General features: G+C 49.1%; 3 protein-coding genes across 3 annotated transcripts; 1 reads left to right on the forward strand and 2 right to left on the reverse strand.

The window, feature by feature from the left end:
* Positions 1 to 2,695: 2,695 nt before the first annotated feature.
* FPRO_11090 (uncharacterized protein) lies at positions 2,696 to 4,312 on the forward strand (the record flags this gene model as incomplete). The annotated part of the gene is made up of 3 exons (XM_031232124.1): positions 2,696 to 3,265; positions 3,320 to 4,004; positions 4,059 to 4,312. 3 exons carry the CDS (start codon positions 2,696 to 2,698, stop codon positions 4,310 to 4,312), a joined length of 1,509 nt encoding a protein of 502 aa, XP_031082093.1.
* A 1,145-nt stretch (positions 4,313 to 5,457) lies between these two features.
* Positions 5,458 to 9,136, reverse strand: FPRO_11091 (uncharacterized protein; the record flags this gene model as incomplete). The annotated part of the gene is made up of 2 exons (XM_031232125.1): positions 5,458 to 8,547; positions 8,597 to 9,136. The coding sequence occupies 2 exons, from the start codon at positions 9,134 to 9,136 to the stop codon at positions 5,458 to 5,460; spliced, it is 3,630 nt and encodes a 1,209-aa protein (XP_031082094.1).
* A 10,208-nt stretch (positions 9,137 to 19,344) lies between these two features.
* Positions 19,345 to 20,013, reverse strand: FPRO_11092 (uncharacterized protein; the record flags this gene model as incomplete). Its single annotated transcript, XM_031232126.1, has 3 exons — positions 19,345 to 19,544; positions 19,766 to 19,901; positions 19,996 to 20,013. 3 exons carry the CDS (start codon positions 20,011 to 20,013, stop codon positions 19,345 to 19,347), a joined length of 354 nt encoding a protein of 117 aa, XP_031082095.1.
* Positions 20,014 to 23,081: the final 3,068 nt, after the last annotated feature.

Genomic DNA, 23,081 nt, shown 5'->3' on the forward strand with positions numbered 1-23,081 from the left:
AAGAGAGGCAAAGGTTTAGTGGATGGATAGTGGAGGCTTATGATTTCAAAGCCCGGCTCCTCGGTGCTAAAAGGCGTTTGTTGCCGGAGACCGCTAGTACGTCAGAATGGCTCCCCGATCTTGTCCGAGCGAATCAGGGTGCGATAATTTGTCAGGCTCACGTGATGTTAATGGCCAGATTCAACAAAGGAGGACGATGACAGGCATGGCAATCATGACAAACAATGGCATCGGAAAGAGATCATAATGGTCTTTCTACTTCTTTAGCAATTGGTGAGTAATGTAAGTTGGCTCGGTTTGGAACGTGTTGTCCAGAGACTTCATATGTAGTACTACGTGAAGCTGGAATGCAATAGTTTTTATACTGATCCCCAAGACAAATTATGGCCATCAAGGTTTGTAATTTGGACAACCAGTCAAATAATCCAAAATAAATTTCTTACATAGTACAGAGTAGGACAGCCTTGTATGTAGTTTTCTGATTAGACTTACGGATAATGGGCATAAACTGTGGCTTAATTAATCGGCGCTCTATTGGAGGTTTTGCTTATACCAGATTCATAAGCTGGTATGGGTGTCGCCAACTGCCAACACGACAGGCTGTGCACCGGCATCTGTTGTGCTGTAATCATCATGCACACTTTATTTAGCTGCCATTGTCAAAGCAGTACCTTGCATGTCAAAACAACCCTATCCAATAGCCCCCCTTCCATACTACACAAGAACACAAAACGGGGGACGGGAACATTTATACACAAACCCATGTAATAATAGAACGACACCAAAGTACCGTGGATACCAGTTAACTGCAACAAGTCATGGTACCGAGGACACGGATCGTCAATCATGACCCATGCATCAGAAGCGATTGTTATATGCAGGCTCGCTAAACAGAGTTGCAACCAGATCAATGACAGTTGTTTATCTCAACAACGTAACATGCATATCAGTTACATAACTATCGCTATCACGATGCAGCAACCCAAGACTCCATTCCGATATCTCCAACCCCAACTCACTGTAACCAGGTAATCAATCAGTGGATCGCTTTATCTCGGTTTACCTGCTCAGAAGGAACACAACAACCCCAACAAATGCGGCTGAAGTGAAACGTAGTTTAAATCCACGAGTGTCAAATCAGGCAGGCCGTGGAACCGTTCGACGTGAGATATCGTGGTATCCGCAGTCTGGGCGAAACGTTACATGCGGATATAAATTAATTGGACCTCTGGTCAGAGCTTGGGGGAGATAGCTAAGGCTTGGGGTTATCGTGACGAGTGAGTATCGGATATTACGAGAGGAACAAGGCATTGCCGGAGCCAGTGACATATTTCTAAAAGCAAGATGGCGAGACGACAATTTTCGTAATGAGAGTTGCATCTTCGTATTGGTATTTCTATGTATATCTTGGGTGTTGTGACTTAAAGAGGCACAAAACGGTTGGTTATTGGTGAACCGTTCAACTGGTTACGGGCTGTGAAGTCTGGAGATTCGGTGCTGTTTAGCCAATCACGGAGCTTCACAGTCGGGCCTTTCCCCTGGAAGACCCTAAGAAGGCAGCTAAATTGATCTGGGGTTTGGAGGCAACTAAAAATGCTCAACGGCTTGTCTTGAAACGGCATCAGAAAAGTAACCATGAATTCAACATTGAAATGTATATGTTACTATCGCCAAGAAAGATATCACCAAGTTCAACTTGCAGATGATTCACAATCTATGACCTCAGCAGCCCAAGCCAGCCACTCTCATCTCAGCCTGGCAATCGAATCCACAATTGTTCTCACAAAGCTAAAGTCTGGTAGAACGTTACCAATGGGGCATCTGTGACATCCACGAACGTTACCGTTAGGGGACGCCACTGGAGCTGGATAGCCTCTCATGTTTGAGAAGTGCTACCCCATGGAGACCTTGGCTTTTGATCTTGTGAATCTGGGGAATACCGTGGACGTTTTGGGAGTGAGTTCGAGGTGACATTTCTGAATGTAGTTTCTGTGGTGGTTGAGATGATACGAGTTTGAAGACTTGGCGGTTCAAAGCAGTGAACTAGCACTCTATCAAGGGTAACGGAACTGACCTTTTTGCAGAGCCTCAACTCTTGATATCAATATCTCTATTGTTTATATGTAATACCTGACGATATCTTCATAAATCAACATTTAAAGATACTGACTGTCATCGTCGGCCTCGGCCGATACGTCGATAATAATGGAAAAATACCTTACGCCACCTCGCCCACTGTAAGCGGATCGACACCCTCCATCCATTGTTGCATCTCCCCATTAACCCCCCTGTAACTAACCCGCACCACCCTCACAATTCATTCCCCATCTTCCATTCGATCCATCCCATCTCATCCACTCTCACTCACCACTTGACGAGACCCCTGGCAATCCATTCTCTCTCTCTCTCTCTCCTCTCTTCGCCTTCTCGTGATACACACAGTTCCCCAATTGCAACTATCAAGGACGGGCAGGGGTCGGGTCTAGTTTATTTTTGGGGTGACCCTCACGATAGAGTACGTCGCGTGCCTGGATCTCTCCATCTTTTCTCGCGACTACTTTAATTCTGCTACATCCGGCATTTATCTGGGTTTCTTGGATCTCATTCATTCTTCTTCTGGTCTTTAATTGTCTAAAGAAGCATACCAATTGTCTTGTACAGGGCATTGACCCTCATCTCAACATCAACATACAACATGTCTACTCACGAAAAGGAAAACCCCATCGCCCAAGCGGCTTCAGAATCCGCAGACTCAGATACACCAGGCTTCCGCCCCAAAGGATGGATGTACAAGACCGTCCGTATCGCTGGCGTTGACCTCTGGTACGCCTCGCCCAAGGTCCAACTCCTCATGGTCTCCATCGTCTGCTTCCTATGTCCCGGCATGTTTAACGCCCTGACTGGTCTCGGAGGTGGCGGCCAAGTCTCCAATGAGGCTCAGGACCACGCCAACACGGCACTCTACAGCACCTTTGCTGTCATTGGTTTCTTCGCTGGCACTTTCGCAAACAGGCTTGGACTTCGTCTGACTCTGTCCATTGGAGGTCTGGGATATTGTGTATATGCTGCTTCGTTTTTGTGCTATTCGCATACTCAGAACATGCCCTTTGTCGTCTTCGCTGGTGCTCTCTTGGGTCTTTGCGCCGGACTTTTGTGGGCTGCTCAGGGATCTATCATGATGTCTTATCCTCCTGAGCAGAGCAAGGGACGATACATCTCTTGGTTCTGGGTCATCTTCAACATGGGTGCTGTCATCGGTTCTCTTGTGAGTACCTCTTGGACCTGGCTTTGAAGTTTTGCAGTCACTAACATATTCTAGATCCCCCTTGCTCAAAACATCAACAAGAAAGCTGGCCCCGTCTCCGATGGTACATACGCCGCTTTCATCGCTCTCATGGCCATCGGTGCCATCCTCGCCCTCATGATCTGCGACGCCGACAAGATCGTTCGCGAGGACAACACCAAGGTTATCGTCATGAAGAACCCTTCATGGAGCACCGAGATCAAGGGTCTCTGGGAAACCCTCTCCCACGCCCCCTGGGTCGTCCTCCTCTTCCCCATGTTCTTCTCCTCAAACATCTTCTATACTTACCAAAACGTCAACATGAACCTCGCTCAGTTCAACGTCCGCACTCGCGCTCTCAACAACTTGCTCTACTGGCTCGCTCAGATCTTTGGCGCCCTTATCGTTGGATACGCTCTCGATGCCTCTAGCGTCCGTCGCAGTGTCCGTGCAAAGATCTCTCTGGTCGTCCTCTTTGTTCTGACCTTTGCTATCTGGGGTGGTGGCTATGCCTGGCAGAAGGATCAGCGACCTCGTGAGATCGCCATGAACCCTGCCAACGAGGATGACAAGATTGACTGGGACGACGGTGCTCACAAGTTCCTTGCTCCCATGTTTCTCTACTTCTTCTACGGCTTCTTCGATGCTGCTTGGCAGACTTGCATCTACTGGTATATGGGTGCTCTCTCCAACTCTGGCCGCAAGACAGCCAACTTTGCTGGTAAGTCCCAATCATCATTTGTGTCCATGCCAGAGCCCCAACTCATCAAACCAGGTTTCTACAAGGGTATCCAATCCGCCGGTGCAGCCATCTTCTGGCGTCTCGACGGCCTCGGCAAGCCATTCGACACCATCTTCGCCGCTACATGGGCCTGCCTCGGTGCTTCGCTCGTCATTGCCGCCCCCGTCATCTTCATGAAGATCCAGGACTCCGTTTCGGTTGAAGAGGATCTTAAGTTCAGCGACGAGAAGATCGAGGACGTCATTGTCGCACCTACAGATAAGAAGATCGCCCTCACAGAGGCGTAGATAAGAGATATATATACAAGACTACTATTTATATGAACACTTAATAATTTAATGATATATCGGCGTTCAGTATGTATGCATTGGGGAGCTGGATGGGTACGCTGCGTATGGATTGGGTTATTGCTTGACGATGTGTTACATTGCATGAAGCGAGTTAAAGATTTACGTGTATATCTATGGAAATGCATATGCTCTCGGCGGTTTTCTCTTCATTTGCCTTCTTACATACAATTGTAACTCTGCCATTATGCTCAAAGTCACGACCATGCATGCAGTTGGCTCGCAGTAAGGTCACTTCAACTTAGCAGCCACATACATCACAGTTGCAGAGGGAAACATGTTTCAAGAAGGATAGATCCTAATTCTTCTTTTTGTTCTTCCTATTCTATTGCAGAATAACATCCATTTTGTCTTTCTTTTCCATCAACTGTCCTGCCTGTTCAGTCCTTGTTTCACCAGACTCCTTTCCCAGAAGTTCAATGATGAATAACAAACATGATACGACAGGTTGCCGTCTCTTTTTCATACAGTAAGAATCAGATACACTCGTTTTCGCGCCGACGGCGTTTGAGAATACATTAAAGAGAAACCCAAGAATTGAGGGGAAAAATAAAACAACCCAGGCACCCATGAATCGTTCGCAAGCCGTTTTCGAATGCACCCGTGCCCAGAGGTTATTTTTCCTTTTTCCACCGCCCTGCCCCATCTTCGCCTGAAGAGATAATACAGGGATGCAAAAACCAGGAAGAGAATGAATGTGAGAAAGTAGAATGTAAGAATGCGGGATGAGCTGTACCCTGAAATTTGGAGGGAGGCCGACCATCTCACAATGTGAGTGTCGAACCCCAAAGGACCCAGCGCTCGCGCTTCGTGATAAGATCCTTGAACAAGTTCCACCCATGGGAACCGAGTTGAAAACCGTAAAACATAAATTATCAGACCCAAATGTAAATAACGCCGTTGTGCTGATGGATATAGAGGTCATAAGGAACATGACGATGTTTCCCATCTGCTGAAAGAAGTTCAAACAAAAATGGGGGGTATCAAAGATGAAGTAGTTACTGGTGTGAGGTAATATGTGCGTGATAATGGTGAAGGTAAATTGCTGTTCAGTCCGGTAGGGATCTGATGCGATAAGCAAAATCTTATATCTGGGCAGGAGTTGGTGTTGAGGTGCCTCGGTCGCGGGAGATCCAGCTGAAGAGGTCGGGGCGACCACCTCCGACACCAACGATGGAGGCAGCCGAAGAGTCAACTGGAGGTCGGCTGGCAGTCTCGCGAGGCTCAAGGAGAAGACTCTTGCGGTAGTAGGTAACTTGGACATTGCCCTCCTCACTGCGGAGATGGCTGATCTGAGAAGACATCCAGTCCTGCATATCAGGTACTTCGGTAAGCCTGTAAGGGATCTGGAATCGCTGGAGCTCTCCAATGATCTTGGCAGTGCGAGTGTGCTTATCAAAGTTGACAACAGTGATGCCACCATTGCCATCCTCCTCAGACTCGGGGCCCAGGCACATTTGCTTGGTGGCAGGGTTGCCAATGTCGACAAAGGTCAAGTCGGTCAAGTACATGCCGAGGAAGGGTAGGCAAGGAGGAACATGGTCGTGAAGTCTTGTTCGCAAGACCTTGTTGTTCTGAGAAGGCTCGACCAGATCCTGAAGGTTCTGGAGCATGTCCTTGCGCTTGGTGGAGATGGCATCCCAAGTCTTTCGGAGGCGACTGATAGTGCTGCTGTTGAGACTGCAGATGATAGCCATAAGACCGTCATAGTTGTGGAGCTCAAGGCACTGGTGAGCAATCTTGATCCATTGCTTGATGACCTGAGCACGCTTCTTGACCTCCTGCTGCTGGAGGATAGTCTCAGCGACGAGGTTAGAAAGATCAGTTGACAAAGAGGACATGGCCTTGACATTGGGAGCGGCGACGCCACCATTCTTCATCCACTGTGAAGCAAGAAGCTCCTCAGGAAGGATAGAAGAGAATATATTCATTTGCTTGATGGTCAATTGGCGAGCCAACTCGAGAGGGTCAAAGTCAAGAATGCTCGGCTGGGCAACGCCCATCTTGAAAGCAGAGAGAAGGTTGAGCTGGCCCTTAGTGATGGCAGGAATGGGCAAAGGAGTATCAGCGGGCACGTATTGAGCAAGGGAGGTGTTGGTCTTGCCCATTGAGGAGACAAGCCGAGGCACCAGAGAACCCTCGCCAGAGACACGCTGAGCAAGCTCAAACAGACGTCGACCAGCAGAAGGCAGAGAGGACGCCAGCTTGTGTTCAGCAAAGGGCATGATCAGGTCAAGAGCATCGCGATCGGTTTCATCCCTCCAGTGGGACTCGAGCCAGCCCTTGAAAGCATTGTATACTCTCAAACGAACAGGTCCAGCCACATGAGGGGAGTCGTTAACGTAGTCATATCGCTCAATAAGAGCTTCAGCCAGTCGGATCGGTGTGCAAAAGAGGCGGAAAGTGAGGTAGAAGGTAGAGACAAACATGGCGTCGGGAGTAGATTCGTGGGTTGTGAGACGCTCGACAAGAGCGGGAAGAGAGCCGCCAGTAACTTGACCCTCCTTGTTGAACATGAGCTCGTGGGCAAATGTCTTCTCCATGAGTCTCGACTCGACATCAACATCCTCCGAGCTTCCACCGTTGCTCAAATTCGACAGCGAAGGCTGCTTCTGAGGGGCAAGATTCTGCTCAGGAGTGGTAGCTCGAGTGGAAGATTGTGAAACAATGCTGACCTCGGAGTCACGACTGAGGTAGGTGGCACTGCTGCCAGCGCTTGAAGCAACCATACTGTCGAACCGAGAAGAGGAGTTGAAGTCGTTATCATTGTTATCGACAGGGCTGTATTCCTCGCTGGCAAGGAGAGTGGTAGAAAGCTTGGGAAGGGGAGGTAGAGAAGGTCGAAGAGAGGAGATGGAGGATGCAACGCTGGAGACGGTGTCATCGGCAACTGACGAGCGTCGTGATGAGGTGGGTGAAGGGTGAACAGTCTGTTCATCAGTAGGTGTGGTCACCTGGGGAACCTCAGGAAGAGGCTTATCAATTGCGACAACAGTGAGGCGACGAGCATGTCCATTAGATGAGTTGGATGTTCGGTTGGAGCCGGCAACACTGACAGCGTCATTGTGCTCTGAAACAGATGGGGTCCTAGCTCGCTCCTCCGTATCGATGTCGAGAATGCTGAGATCAATTCCAAGGCTGCTAGTCTCGAGCTCGAATTCAAAATCGCCAATGCGCTCGATAGCGGATTTTGCCTTGGCAACGCAATCTCCAGCGGCCCTAACACAGCCCGTAGCGGATGCGAGGAGCATTGTGTTGTCATGGGGCATAATCAAATCGGCATCTTCAGAAGCAGCGCTGACAAGGGTATCGCGGGCAGAGAAGACTAGATCTTGGATTCGGGCGAACATGGTGGATCGAGCTCGGGCAAGAGCCTCAGAGCTGGAGTTGATGTGGTCATAGACGCCGTCAATTACTGCAAGCAATTCTCCACCTGAAAGCGCAGACTGTCGGATCGCTGATGCGAGCTCGGGGCGCGATTGTGATTGAAGATGCAGACGACCGATGAACGAGCCCAGATGAGACAGGAAGGTGTCGTGGCTGCGGTTCAGGCGCTCAGTAACTAGATGATGGGCTCTCGACACTGACGATGGGCCAGCAAGAGACACTCGGTGCGAAATAGTGGCCGACAAGCGGTGAGCTTGGGCTTGCGAAAGGCTTCCCTGAGACAACCTGTGGGAGCTCGGGCCAGTACGTCCACTGAGTGACGACAATCGCTTGTTGAAGATGGATGTTGATGTTTGTGTTGTCTCGCTCGATTCAGAGGCAGCGACACTGGCAGCAGCTTGGGAATCCGTGTCATTTATGTTTGTGCTGCGTTGGCTTTGTTCATCAAAGGAAGACTGATCAGCGGGTGGTGTTGGCGGCACGTATGATTCTTCAAGCACTGTATCCATAACAGTAACAGCTGAAGGGGCACGTGCCCTTCGGTCATCCTCGAGCACATCCATAAACCGAACTCCCTTTGTTACGATTCTAAAGGCTTTAAGGATCATTTCGTCGATGATGTCATTCACATCTTCAACGGGAGCAATTTCGAGACGTTGGGTCTCTTGTAATCGCTTTGCTGTCTTGACTAAGGACGATAGTTCAGAGAGAAGAGACTTGCGGCACTTGCGCAGAGCATCGTTCCTTTGAATATAGGTCGACTCTCGGTTGAGACAGTTTGTTCGTTCCTTTGTACCGTTAGAAGTTGATTGTCAAAGTGAACAAAGAATAACTCACCAATAGGAATCGAACACCAGCAATGATGCCCTTCATGAACTCCTGGTTGCCAAAGATCTCCTTATCATTGACTGATGTGCTTCGAAGCAGGTCCCAAAAGTTCAAGAGAGCTTTTAGAAGATTGCACATATCATCAGGCTCGTAAGCCTCGCAGTAGTTGGTCGGTAACCATCCTCGGGCGCCCGAGATAAGTAATGTGCCGTCAGCCCATCCATTGGTGTGAATAGAGTGCACGAGAATCACATCACCCTCGTTCAGAGGTAATGTCACACTCGAGTCGGACATGACATAACTGGGGTTGAAAGGATAGAAGGCTCGCAGGAAGTTGTGGAAGACTTGGGGAGGGATGTACTGAGGTGAAGGTGAGAGATCCTCCTGCGAGCCATTTGGTGTAGCGGGGGGTGTCATTTGTGATTGTGAGTAGAGAGTGTTGTCGTTTTCTAAGGTCGATGAAGCATCTCCAGATGATTCAGTTCTTGATTTGGCGATGGTAAGGGGAGCCACCTGGAGACTGGCTCGCATAGGCTGGTTGCTAAACATTGCGTGCGATTGCCGCTGACAATCGATGTCGCCGTTTAGATCATCGGGGGATCAACGGTTCGGCCGGTGGGTTTATACAACCACTCAAACCAAGAAATGATCCGGCTGTTTCTGTTCTGGTCTGTTCTGCACTGCTCAGTCCTCTTCTATCCCTTTCTCTCTAACAAGCAGTCGTGTCTGAATATCCAAGAGAAGAGTGCAGGCTGATGATGAAGTTGAAGTAACGAAAACTCGATATTAAAACTCGATATTGACGATGGTGTAAGTGGTGGTGATGATGTTGGGATCAAACTCGATAGGACTGCACCACAGCAGCAGGAAATCGAGGAGGGAGAACTCGGTTGGCTGGGAAAGAAGAGAAATGTTAGCAAGTCACCTGGGGACGAGAAGTCGCGAATTCAATTGATTGTTTGTGGGAAATGTGATGGAATGAAGGGAGGCGATGTCGAGAGGGTTGGAGGGGGCCATGGAGGACTTGTCGAGGAATGGAATGCTCAGGATCGCAGGGAGGACCTTCTGCAAGGCGTAGCTGTAGAGGCCACGCAAGGTACCTAGCAAAAGACGTTTTAGAGGGGGCTTCAGGGCGTAAAAAAAAGACGCTGTTCTTCTGTGAACCCCCAGGCACCAAAAAAGCAAGCACACCCGCCTCATTCAACGTCCACCTTGAACGGTCTCTCGCGAGGTGCCCATATTTTCTGTTGCTTTGCTTTGCATTGCATTGCCCATGCTCTTATCGCCCCATGTCAAGTCATTCAACAATCATCTCTTGGACCCAGCCCAACCCAACAGCTCGTGACTTGTCTCGCCTGAATAGTGCATTGCATGTATGGTCCAGTCCTGATATATCATGTCTGTCTGCGGCACGATCCGCCCATGTGCATAGCCTGTATGCCTCAAGCCCGTCTGTGCATTGCAGCCGACGTACAGTACCTGCGTGGTTGTGGGGAGAAATAAGACAAATATAGAACGATGTTGTGCTGTGCTGTGCTGTGCTGTGCTGTGTCGAATAGAGTGTGTAGATAACGCAAACAAATCTGCCACCGACGCCTTCGACTCTCTTTCTTGGCTCTTCCTCTTGCTTACCTTTACTTATCAACACCGAGTGATGAGGTTGATGTGATCACTCCAATCCAAATTGACCAATTGCAATTAATCGTTATTAGTCGTCGGTAGATCGTTGTCTGGTTGTGCTGACTGGATGTCAGGTCATTCGTCGAGTTCGCGTTGGATGGAATGCTGCGGATGAGATTGAGCGACAGGGGTGGAGAAGCTGCAACGTTCGAGAGCTCAACGGTCCAACGAAGGTATCAGATTACGTGATGACGATTTATTTTGGTTGTGGTAGAGTGCTGTTGTTGTTGTTGATGATGTTGTTGACGTTGGTGATCCAATAGTAGAAGCAAGTCGTAAAAGTGAAAATAGACCAGACCGTACACCAAACCCACGAACACACAAAACACAAAACAATGAGATGGAGAGGAGATTTGAGTACGAGGAATAATGTAAATGGTATAAAGTCGAGTCGAGTCGAGTCGAGGGGAAGAGATGGGAACAAGAACACCGTCTATGTTGGGTTTGGGGAATGCCGTGGTATTATCACCTTGACTTAAGTTAGTCGACGACCCTGGTAGTAGTCGTTTTCGACGGATGGGAGTCTTGTTCTCACTCTCTCTTGCTCCGTGCTCTGCAGTTCCTGGTGGCCACCACACACACACCCACGTCTTTCGTCAGTGAGGTGGAACCGCCTCTCTCTCCCAGTCCAGGGGGTCCTGGCCTGTCCCAAGTAGGAGTTCCAAGTTCCAGGGGGTGGAGGAGATAGCGTACGGGTCGGAGTGGACTCCCATCCATGGTCAACAGTTGAATTGAACTTGACTGTTGGATTGAGTGCGAGGGTGATTGACCAGGGCAAGGTACGCGGGAAGATAACCCCACGCCCCCAAGTCCGAGAGAGAGAGAGAGAGACAGTGAAACGACCAGGGGGCAACCAAAAGGTAGCAGGGAGGCTGGCTCTCAAGGTCAGAGAGAAAAAAAAAAGAGTGGCGCTCAGTGCAGTGTCCACGGGAGGGATTGTGCCCGGTCTCAGCGGGGCTCTCTCTCTCTCTTCTTCTCTTCAACCTAACCTGACCTAACCAAAGGTGACCTAACCTCACCAAAACCCGACCTTAGCAGTTCAGTGGAGTCCGTCTGGTCCCAGGGGTTTGGGGGCCTCCCGGCTGAAGAAGCTCTCGTCCCCTGTTGTCTGGGTACCGTAGCTAAGGCTTCCGAGCCGATGTCAAGACCCAGGTATCCGGCAGTACTTGGGTGAAGCTCTCAAGGACAGACAGAAACACGGGATGTTTAGTTACGTGGGAGAATGCGACCATTTTCTGCGCTACGGAAACCATCAGAGTCATCATTGCCAATGGGGGTTTCTGTCTTGAATCATCCCTCAGCAAGAAGGGAGAATCAATCACAAGAGCACTCTGGACTTCGAAAATGTGTGTGTCTGCGTAAATATATAGGTGTCATATCATACTGGTACTTTGTGCACGACCAAAGGCACCAAAGCAGCTAGAAAACACGGTTTCAAAAAACCACACGATAAAATTCCCCTCAAAGTAAAAACACGATAAACTCGGTACCAGACTTCCAGTAGACTTCAGAGATCAACGGCTTTAGTCCCACTCACAACGTACGTCTCCTCTCGTCGCCTCTCCTCTCTCATGCATGCATGCACAGAACTTTAGGATACTCGTAAATGGATGGCCTCGCAGGAGAACCGGTGGAATGCCCACATCACATAGCGGCCCTTTTTTGAGCGAGCATTTTTTGAGTCAGGAAAAGAGAAATGTATACTTTCTGTGACAGAGTCTGGCGGGCTGCTTGGTGGTAGTCTCATCACATGAACTATTCCTAGCTTCATCTTGTACTTTACGTGACAAGTTATCGGATTGGATGCCACATACGATCGGTATTTTTAGCCATCACATATTCGTAGATTAACCAAGATGCACTTTGTGTCTATTGAACGATGATCGATAACTTTTCCGCCACCACCCCAGACTTGGTCTGGCCTATCATTTTTCCTAATCTGTACATAATTTAATTTGTAGATACTGTCAGCTGTCATGAGAGACAAAAGGTGGTGTTGATGATGGAAGTGCCGGGTAGCTGATAGCAAAAGCGGGCTTAAAGCCCTCTCATCAAGGGGTAATTCATGGCTGAGATGGTAGCGCAAAGGGCGCCGCAGTACAAAAAATCAGAGGGACAGAGAAAGAGACTCGCCGGTGCCTCGTTTACTAGTCGTGCCCTAGCTTCCTCGTTCCTGACCTTGCGGCCTGCAGACTATATGCAAGATGGGTAAACCAATGCATTCTCCTGCGTCTCGCTTCAGCACCACAACGGAGCCACGGACTGATCGATGCGATGCGGTCTGCCGTCCGGCCGCTCCATGACCAAAGCCAAAGCCAAAGCCAAAGCCATCCATGACTATCCATCACGAGTTCCCGCCTGACAGCCCAGGGCCTGGTGAGAGTCAACCACCCGGGACGATGCCATTCCTTGAACATCATGGAGACTCAAGCAATTGCCGTGTGGGCTCGATCAAGATTTTGTGGAACCTGCTCATCAGTCCCCTTTTTTTTCCATCCATGATGTCGTCTCTCACCACGAGACGACTCAGCCGCAAGCTATTGCTGTCACCGACTCCCCGCCTCATGAACTTGCGCACAGCATTGACCAAGTCGATCAAACAAGCTGGGACCCTGCTTACCATCGATGACATGACCGAAGCCGCACAATTCCTTCCGTCTGACAGCATGCAGTCTCCGCAGGCTCTTACCAGTGTCCGATGTCGCCCCAATGCTAGACAATCAATAGATCGTAAAGACTACCAAAGGATCAGCAATATTGAATTCCTCTCCAGTAAACAATATGAAACCAATAGAAGCTTACAGTATTAACCTCGGTCACACCACCTCGGACATCACAAGCAAGCAAAACGGCCAGATAACGTTTCCCCTAAAAATCGAATTTCCCCGTCTTGCTGGATCGTCATTTACACCCCGTGCCCGCGCTTCCACGCCATCGAGCGTCTAGATGCCACCAAGGCTGGCACCAATTGCTTCATCTAAAGAGCCGGCTCCAAATTAGTCTGCCACTCGGCGCAAAAGTTAGCACGACGGCGCTCTCGTGGTTGATCAATGGCGTAGACGCTGGGCGCTGGAAGACGTTGCGCCCCCTTTCTTCTTTCCTTCTAGAGGCGGAATGTTTCCAGGAGTTCGGTGACGCTGGAGCTAAACTTAAGCGCTCTCTGCGTTCTTTCATCTCACCAAGCTGGCCTCTCTCGAACGCGATCTGCCCTCAGCTCTTTAAATGAGGGTTTTCTTGTCATGCTTTCGTCATCCTCTAGTCGCTGATCATCTTCTGGAAAGGAACAGGGTTCTGGCTCAGAATCAAGGAAACATTGTTACAGAGCTGCTCCAAGAGTGGCATTGCTCATTTGAGTGAAAACCCGAAATTCGATGGCTGTGCTCGATACTTAAGTTAGACTTCAATACTGCTTAGAGGCTCACACGTATGGGTCGGTAAATTGAATCGGGTTCGTTTGGGGCGGCGCCATTGAAGAATAATAACTTCGATCTGGCGTTTCGAGCCATGACTCTAGATGCTCCGAAACCCCGCGGACAACCGTTAAAACCACATGATGTGGCGTTTAACGTTCGTGTTTTACTGAGTTGATGCCATCACCATCACCATAAGCGAGCGATAGATAACTCTTCTGGAGCTACTCCGTACAGTAGTTCTTCAGCGCCTAATGCAGGGCCCATGCCGACGGGACCTCAGACTCCAGATTGTGTGCCCAACTCCGGTGATTAGATATCGACGAATTGGGAATCATTTTGGGCCAGGACAAATGGGAGGAGCGCAATGACTACCAGTTGGCACCTTCTTTGGAGATGTCACCAAATCTGCCAGTCATTTGAGTTAACGGAGCAAGAACCTCCTGGAGGCGCTTGCACCGGATATTTGGCTCCTGACTAAGCCTCACTTTTCATCCAATGTCGCCTCGATACCTTACCTTAGAGCTTCAGTTCTCGTAAATTGACTTGGCTCACCTAGGAAACTGTTACCTAGCGACGAGTCTCATCCATCATTGGAGGTGATGGCATCCAGCGATCTGTGCCCAGTGGTTCATCCAATACTGCACAGCACAGAACCTCCTCAAACTTTGTCTCTCGTGGCCAATAGCCCCAGCACAGATCAACAATCGACCCTGATTCCCCTAAGCCTCCATTGTTCGACGGGCCGAAGGAAGATCATTGGCATCACCTTCAAGGTCAAGGTCTAGGTCAAGGTCACCGCATGGTCTCAGTTCCATTCATTGCTTTTTTGCCTCTTTTCTGCCCATTCTCTGCCGCTTCAGCTCAAAGCCCTTGGGCCCTCATCTTCACGCTACCTTAGCTAGACACAGCTCCTAGTGACATCAAACCCCTTTCGAGCATTCTGCCAGGGGACCTCCTACCGCTAGCTGCCAGAACTGCCAGGCCAGGGGGAGGGCTGCCTGATCCCTGGCACCTGGTACACGACCCCTGCTTCCGCGAAGCCTCCCCGGTACCAACGACGGCTTTACCCCTGTTCATATCCGTCCCTGCTATACCGGCTGGGTTGCAGATTACAACAACGACGCGATCAATTGCTAATTAATGGACGATTTACCACTGTCAATCGCGGCTTAGGATGGGCGTTCGCGCTCCCACCAATACAATCTCGCTCAGGTCTTTAATTTGCAGGCGTCATTGAACCCTATTGCTATTCTACTGCAAACAATCTAATGTCAGCCTTGCCTCTAGCCTCAGCCGCCCACGTTAATCAATTACTGACGTTCCCGACTGTAACCTTACCAATATGGTCTTGGTTTGCGAGCTACATTCTCTTCCTTCGTCCACAAGAAAGAATCTTACACGTCTTGTTGGCCCTCAAAGGACACACGACACCATCAACATCCCTTCAATATACTTCTCACGGTACACAATCCGCCCTTACGTATGGATCAACCATCCATGCTTTATTAGCAACACCCCGCAGTCACAGCCGTTATGACCTGCTGATTCAAAGCAGTGGCACCCGTTTTAAAGGGTTACACTATGGGACTATTCAACTGTCGGCGACTTGGCACTTCGGCACAATGCCGAAACCATAGCAAACAGTTGTTCACATCAACTATGATGAATAAAACGATCTTCGTATGAGGCGCCCACACCGCACATCGGAACTTTATGAATTTTGTGCCACTAATTTATGAGACGACCAACTGCTGTGATCAAATATCCAAAATGCCAACGGCTTATCGGGAACTTGGTAACCCCGCGACAACTTACTTTCTGGCTGCTCTCTGAACCCATTAGCTCTTGAACATATACTAGTCACAAAGTTCGATAGCTCGATCTATACGAACATCGACTACTATTACAGCACCTTCGCGCCTCTGCTCCTCCCGAACCCGAAGTGCATATTCTAGGGTCAAAGCAGTTGGCCACGATATTAGAAATACAAAGTTAAACAGCCGGGGGTCATGTCTCGCAACCTTGCACCTCAACGTCAGCATCTCCAGACTCCTTGCAGCAGGTCGAGATCACGTTATCGCCATCAACTGCTTCCAGCCGAGGCAAACTTCATCCACATCACCAACTCGCATTATGTTTGCCCCGGGGTGCTCGTTGGCAGGTTGGTTGAACGTGTAACAGGTGCAACAACAAACGTTGTCAAGAGAAGTTTGCTTCCCAAGGAAAGCCACACAAGATACAAGGATACTGTCTGGTCGACGTCGTCTCCACTTGACAATCGTCACCTATGTATGCCCGGTCAACAGCCTCCGTGCTGTTCCGTTGATGGATCTCTTTTGAGACATGAAATTGTAACGAACATTTTGCTTCCGGTTTGGACGATCGTTTCTTCCAGACCCAGCACGGCTACCGTACAAATGACACACAAGCCATCAACCTCTGCTACGAAGTTTGATCAAAAAAGTTCTTGCCTCTACATAGTAGCTTCCTGCGCTGCTGCAAAAGGGTTCCACAGTGCTGCATCTTTATGCATATTCCGTGTCTCACTTTTGGAGTCGAATATGCAAGCTGCAAGTTGAGAGCTTTCTGGTACGGGAAAACTTTTCGACCAGGGCCATTTTCCCTCTGTCTGAATCCCACGGCTTCTTGAGTTACCGGACCGCCGGAACAGCAAAGATATGCCGTTTGGAGTAAGAAGCATCCACCTGGATGGAAATGCTGTGTTATGGAGTAGATCGAGGACTTCTGGGTCCCAATGCAACGTTGAGAGAGCCCCTGCCTGCTACCTACGATCTAGGGTTACTTGCGGGCCTGGCGGAACTGAGTAACACGAATTGTCTGATTATTCAGTGTACTTTTTATTTTCCCTTACGAGATCCCGACTTTGGCCAATGAACCACGCTCTGTCCGAAGTCCGAGGACCTCGATTGCTATACGGCTGCTGTAATCATGGTACGAGAAGGGCCGTGTGGTTAGTGGTTTGAGCGTTGGCCTCCGGCATTTACTTTTGCTGGAAGAGACGAAAGTTTGCTAGTTGCGGTTCACCAATCGAGCTAGCTGCACAATCATCTCCCAACACAAGGAATACGTTTGGAGCTTTGCGCTAACCATTCATTCTCACACTGATCGACACATCAATCAAAACGTTGTCCTGTTTGTCAAGATAACTTAAAGACGGTAAACAGCTACGGGTTGTTTCATCCCGCGCCGGGCCGCCTCTCACTCATACGAAGAGATTGGACCGCTTTTGAAATGGTTCCCACCACCTACAGATCACACACACATCAGGATTAGCCTAAGAGGGTGAAAAAATCACTCCGGTGACGAGACAACAAAAGCAATTGTACAAGACTAAGGATACGTCATGCTGTTTAGCTTATTTGGAAAGCAGTAGTGGGTGCTCGCTTGTGGCATTGTCTGCTAGCATACGTACGTTAGTTCGGAAACGTTGAACCGCAACGGACAGAAGAGGTTTTGGAGGATCGAAGTCAACTGAATCTGAGAGGCTCAAGCTGAGAATCTAGACCTAACGCCATGTTACGATTTGTTGCTCGGGAGGCTAAGGCTCGGGGCGGCCGGCACAGATCTAGTTGTCATCAAGATGAGAACAGATTGATGCCCCACCAACAGGTCCATCTTTGATTTTGATCTTGGATGGGATTGCCAAATTCGGGGGTGAATGGAGAGGCCACTGCAATTGAAGAAGAGCAACAGCATCTGTCGAGTTTGCTATTCTACCCACTTCAACGGCAACCTAGCTTATACTGTAGCGCGCCACCAGAAATGCGGATTGTCAATCTAAAAGTCGGGAATGACTCCCATTGGATGGATCTGATGATGGTACCTGAAACTGGAGGCGCCGCCCGTGGCGCTTGATCGTCAATCTGATGTCCAGGTTTGCCCTTTTAGGGTCCTGTCGTGATCGTCATCAAGATCGAACTGGGAAAATGCCACGCGAATAGGCTGCGACGTTGACCAAAATAGCTTTCGCCAGCTCGCTAGAGATGTGGCTTTCACGCTGCGCCTATCTGATCAATACGAGACGACACATAGAGATTGGAGCAACTTGGATTTAGAGTTGTGAACCGAGCAAAGAAGAAGAAGAGGACCGTGCCAGTTGACAAGACTTCACTGATACTTAGAGGCAAAACTCCCGCATTGGTAATGGAGCCAACGCAGCATTTCTTGGTCGTAATATTTTTATCACAATCTACTCACACTATCAGGAAGCTGGCACGAGCACTAATGCTGAATAGAGACCAGTAACCTGGTACGATACAGTCTTCTTGGCAGTTCTAAGACATTTTGGAATTACCGCGCCTCGTGCCATTTGGTTCCAAGACATGGACGGCCGGGGAGAAGTTCCTAGGGCCACTAAACGAGGTCTACCTTGCTGAAGATTTGAGGCTGATCAAACGGTTAACTATGTACGCCTTGATGCTTTACAACACCGGATTTTCATGGTTCGACCTGACGCTATCACCTCGTGGATCCACTTGCTGGGATAATATACGCTTATGAGATTCTCTATGTTCGTAGCAAGTGTGTTGGATGTTAATGGGAAACTTTACGACGCACGGATACCAGTTTATACCCATGAAACCCCCAGCCGGCTCATCGTCCCGTGCGAGCTGCCTCAAAAGCACAAGCGTTTCTTTGACTTCTGTCTGTGATATCGCAAGATCAACCCTCTTGCTTTTAACAGTACCATCTGCTGTCCGAGCACACAAGGATCCTTTCCGATGCAATCATAGAGAAACCCACAACCCGAACGTGGTACGCGGGACGAGTACAACAGAAGCTTGATTGGATCGGGTCTTGTACCCAGATTCAAGGTGATGAGGAAAGTGATGTCTGATCAACTGCCGATGTCGCCTACGGAGCTTGACCGGCATATTGTTGTGATCGACAGCTCGGATAGTTGACGCCTTCGAGTTCCGGCAGTAGCGTGACCGACCGGAAAGACGCGAAAAGTCGGCCAGCGTTTGAGAGTCAAGAACCACGTTACAAAGTATCGTACGAAGAAAGCGGAATTCTTCCCGCCTCAACACACACCATAATACTCTGTATGCAATGCGTCGATCCTACCGGCCTACCCAGACTGTTGGAGGTTGTTAGCTAAGGATAAGAAAGAGGCAGCTCTGGTGCTGAAAGTTCCCTGCTTAAATTTCCCGAAATGAGATGGGCTGTTCGGAAGCTACACTCAGAAAGCCAAGCTCCTTCGAGTTTGGCTCGGGCACCTTAAGACTGGTATCAGTTCATAATGAGGTGATGTTGGAATATCATAGTATTGTGAACTTAGTTGACCAGTCATGAAGGCTCACAAAACGTTTGAGGAACTTTCTGGACCGGGCTATGAAGCTGTCTCTGCACGCGCCTGTATCAGAGCGGGCGTAGATGTTGACTACCCGAGCTACGTTCCGAGATTCGGTGACTTTTGAAAGCTCACCATGATCGACTCTCGCTGTGCTTAGCAATTGTCTTCAAAGCAATCCCCGCACAGCAACTTTGGGGCAAGATTGGCAATAGCATCGATTTTATGGCCGATGCTCGTCGCCCAAGTGGATCCAACCCCAGACGATGTTGCTCTGTACAGCCTCTCATATGTTGTACCGTAATTTTCAGGTGAAAAATGTCCCGAGTTGGGCTTTTAGTCTAACCGCTCTACTGGGCCTCGTCCCCTCGGTAAGAGTCTTGGATCTTGGAGCCGTCACGTTGATGATCATCACGATCAGTCCTGAAATTACAGTCTTGGAAGCTCTCCGCCACATACTTGATCCTGTACGCAGTGAAATCATCGCGATGTATCATGAGCAAATCTTTCGAGTTTTGGTCTTCGACGTCGCAGCAATACTCGAAATTCTCTTTCCAAATTGACAAATGAGAATGGTTGTCACTCAGCCATTAACTACCCTGGAGTATTGGATACAACGCCCGAACTTTGTCGGCTCGTGGTGTTGCACTCAAAGAAAAACGGTCAAGGAACAATTAGAGTGCACGACACAGCGTATGATTGATGTAATTGCTGTCATACGATGTATGGAGTACTGCTGACCATTCTATGAGGAGTACAGTAGGAGCGTACCTTGGTTGCAAGGTGACGATGACTGCGAATCCAAATTTCCCTTGTCACAGTGCATAATTACGCAAAAGAATGCTTCTGAGTCGGTCAATCTGACGATCGCAACCCCGATTACCATCAGGACCGATTGGCGATGACTCTATATTGATCTGCAAGTGTCAGTCATGATCATCCAATCCAGTTACCTGTCACTGACTCCCTTACATACAATCTCCAGAACCTACAACACTCACTGGACTGTTGAGCACCATTATCAACACCAGGATCAAGGTTCTACGGAGGAACGCACCGACCAGTGTGACTCTTCAATGCTACATCGCTACTGTAAGACGGCCAGGGCCATGTGCAAAATGGCAAGGTGCAAGGATTTTGTGCTATACCATGCTGTACGCATATTTATTCCTTTTTGCGACTGACGGTTGTGTCTCCACGTGGGGTATCTTTACCAGAGACGCAAGGGAGACGCGCGGACCGTTCTACTGTCAAGACATCCAACGGCCTCGCAGCTGGACAATGCACGCTAAGTCTTGTCTTGATGCAGTTGCTGCCATGACACGAAGGACTCTTGCGGTGGAGGAATCATGATCCAAAAGAATCCCCGCGCCTGTACGCGTCAAGCGCGTTCCCCCCCCCGGGGTAAGAGAATGAGACAATGTTGGACTAACAGACAAATATTGAGCTCATTGGTGCATGCCAGGTCGGGTTCCTGCATTGATGTGTGGATGCAGGGGAGGTGTCACTTTCTCAATGCCACCGTGTGCATGTGAAGTTTGAACTGAGGGGATATGATATGATATGAGTGACTCTGATGGCGGAGGGAGGGATCGACAGAGAGGAGTCAAGCAGACCAAAGAGAGAATGAGGTGGCATTTCCCCATGAGTTTGATAAACTGGGGAACATGGGAAAAGGCGGGAATGGCCTCAGGTAAGAGAGGATTTCCCTGCATCACATCGCATTGCGTCGTATCGAATGCTTGGCAGTTGGAGATGGGGATGGAGACAGAGAAGAGCTAGATACCCCACCTCGGATCTTTTCCTTTCTTGATGCTGAGAATCCTCGTGGGAATTCCGAGTCAGTTTGGGTACGGGTTCTTCAATGATCAGCCAGGATATCCCAACTCTCGTTTGTTTCAGTAGCAGCATCACGTCATCTGACACATGGGGAAAGATATCGGCTGCCGTGCGATTCAAACACTGGAAGCATCATCCTTGAAGGCGAGTCAAACCAGTTCAGTTGACTCTGGTAGTGTCATGTCACAAACATGATGCTCGATCGAGACATGTACATGTGCCTATCTACTCAACACGATGGATGGATGCTCCGCCAGTTGCATTACGTGTGCATGCTCTGTTGTGCCTCGATTACATACAGCAATTGCGCCTCTCCGGTGTGGAGATGAGGCATATGCATGACTGATGGAATATCATGTAAGCTACAGCAATGGGAGGCAAAAAGTGATGAGGCCCTATAGGCTGTACGTCTATCACATCGCACTGCAGAGTATAGCACAGCGGTTATTGATTGACCCTATCGTATCACACATACAATTGACTTGCATTCTATGCTAACTGCAGCCAGGTTTAGTCCGTCATTTCAGCTAAGCCACGAGATTGAGACTGGCTTCAGGCTATTGTGCGTATTGATCTCACATACGGAGTACATAGCAGTAACAACAACCAAAAGTACAAATATTTGTTATCTATCACAATCACCTTCGAGGCCCCGTTCCTTGGCTTCGTATGCTTACTTTACAATGGATCGCTGGGTCAATTGTCCCCTAGATTGATTGGTGCGACTCTGAAGTTCCAGGAAGCAGAAGAGAGAGACATGCCGGCGCTAGAAACGCCTCATCCTGACCGTTGCAGCACCCCGGACGCAACACGGCCCTACTCTACTCTACTTGGAGGGGGCATCTGAATTGAGGCACCAAAAGTAAGGCGAGACGAGAGACAAGATGAAATGAGACAACAAATCCATTGACTCTTGAGAGAATAAATGCCTCGGCAGATGAGTATTGGGGTCGATAACTGACTCGCTGAACATACATACATAATAGCGTTCTAGCGTTGTAACAACAACGACACGTGCTTGACAATTGAAGCATGTCGAATGCGACATGAATTGATTCTCGACTGTGATCCTCTCCAACTCTAACAAACTTGGTTGACCGAATGTCAACTCAACAAGAGCTCTTTGGCGATCTGTGCCATCCCCGCCTTGGTTCTCGTTCAAGTCCAACTCAAAAGCGCCGAGCGAGGCCAGCCTTGTCCCTGTCCTCGTCCTCAAATCCTACGGTAGCTTCACTTCAGTTGTTCTTTTGCCTTTGCCTCTGCGGGCCTGTCAAAGCTGGCGGGAATCTAACCGTTCAATCCGGACCAATTCCAGCCAGAGGTCGTACCATGTTGGGCATAGCTTCTTCGGTTCACCAACTACAACCGTCTCGACCGCTTCCCCATTCATTTACGTTAGGTTACCTTGCCGCGACGAGGATTATATTATAATGGACAGGGGATACGATAAGTGTTGCCTGGTCTGGTAAATTACACCACACACACCTCACCCCGCCTGTTACATGATGATCGACTTGGTGAAGCTCTCGAATTGGGAACGCTGAGGTTACAGTAGGATAGATCGCTCAAATAGGGCCACTTAGTGCTATAACGCGGGACAGATTGGGTTCATTGGGCTCGAAAGAGGACCCTGAACATCAAAGAACTTTTGCTTTTTACCAGTAGCAATGGTAACGCAGCAGTGCTAACGGATAAGCCCTTTCTGCATCAGACGTGCATAGACTCTAACTTGCGAGAAACGGAACGCCGCTTCGGGATGGTCTGAGACATTGTTTGAATTGTTCAGACAACGAATTGGAGCTGAACTTCGGCAAAGGATATGACCGATGATTGACGAAAGAGAATGGTTTCAAGTTCAGTTCAGTTCAGTCACGACGACGATGATGACGATTCTAGCTTGACAAGAGCCGATCATCAGACGAGATGAGAGACTGAGAACCCTCGTGGATCGAGTAGAGCCAAGCTAGACTCACTCAAGGATCCCGGGTAGTCAAGCCTGTGGCACCAAGTAACGAGCCAAGCATGGGAGCCTCGTCTCGTCACCATGTTGTCGGAATCAACCAATTCACCAAGAGAGGGAGAAAAGATGAGATATCACATCGCACACACCCTCCCCTCCCCTCGGAACCGGATCCAAGAGTACCCAGGGATCAACGGCGTCCCCGTGATACCAATACCGCGAAACTGCCCATGTTCTCCCCTCTAGTTATAACCATGTATGGATGTACATACATACCTTAAAACATGG

This window comes from Fusarium proliferatum (genome assembly GCF_900067095.1).
Source record: "Fusarium proliferatum ET1 genome assembly, contig: FPRO_scaffold005, whole genome shotgun sequence".
NCBI lineage: Eukaryota > Fungi > Ascomycota > Sordariomycetes > Hypocreales > Nectriaceae > Fusarium > Fusarium proliferatum.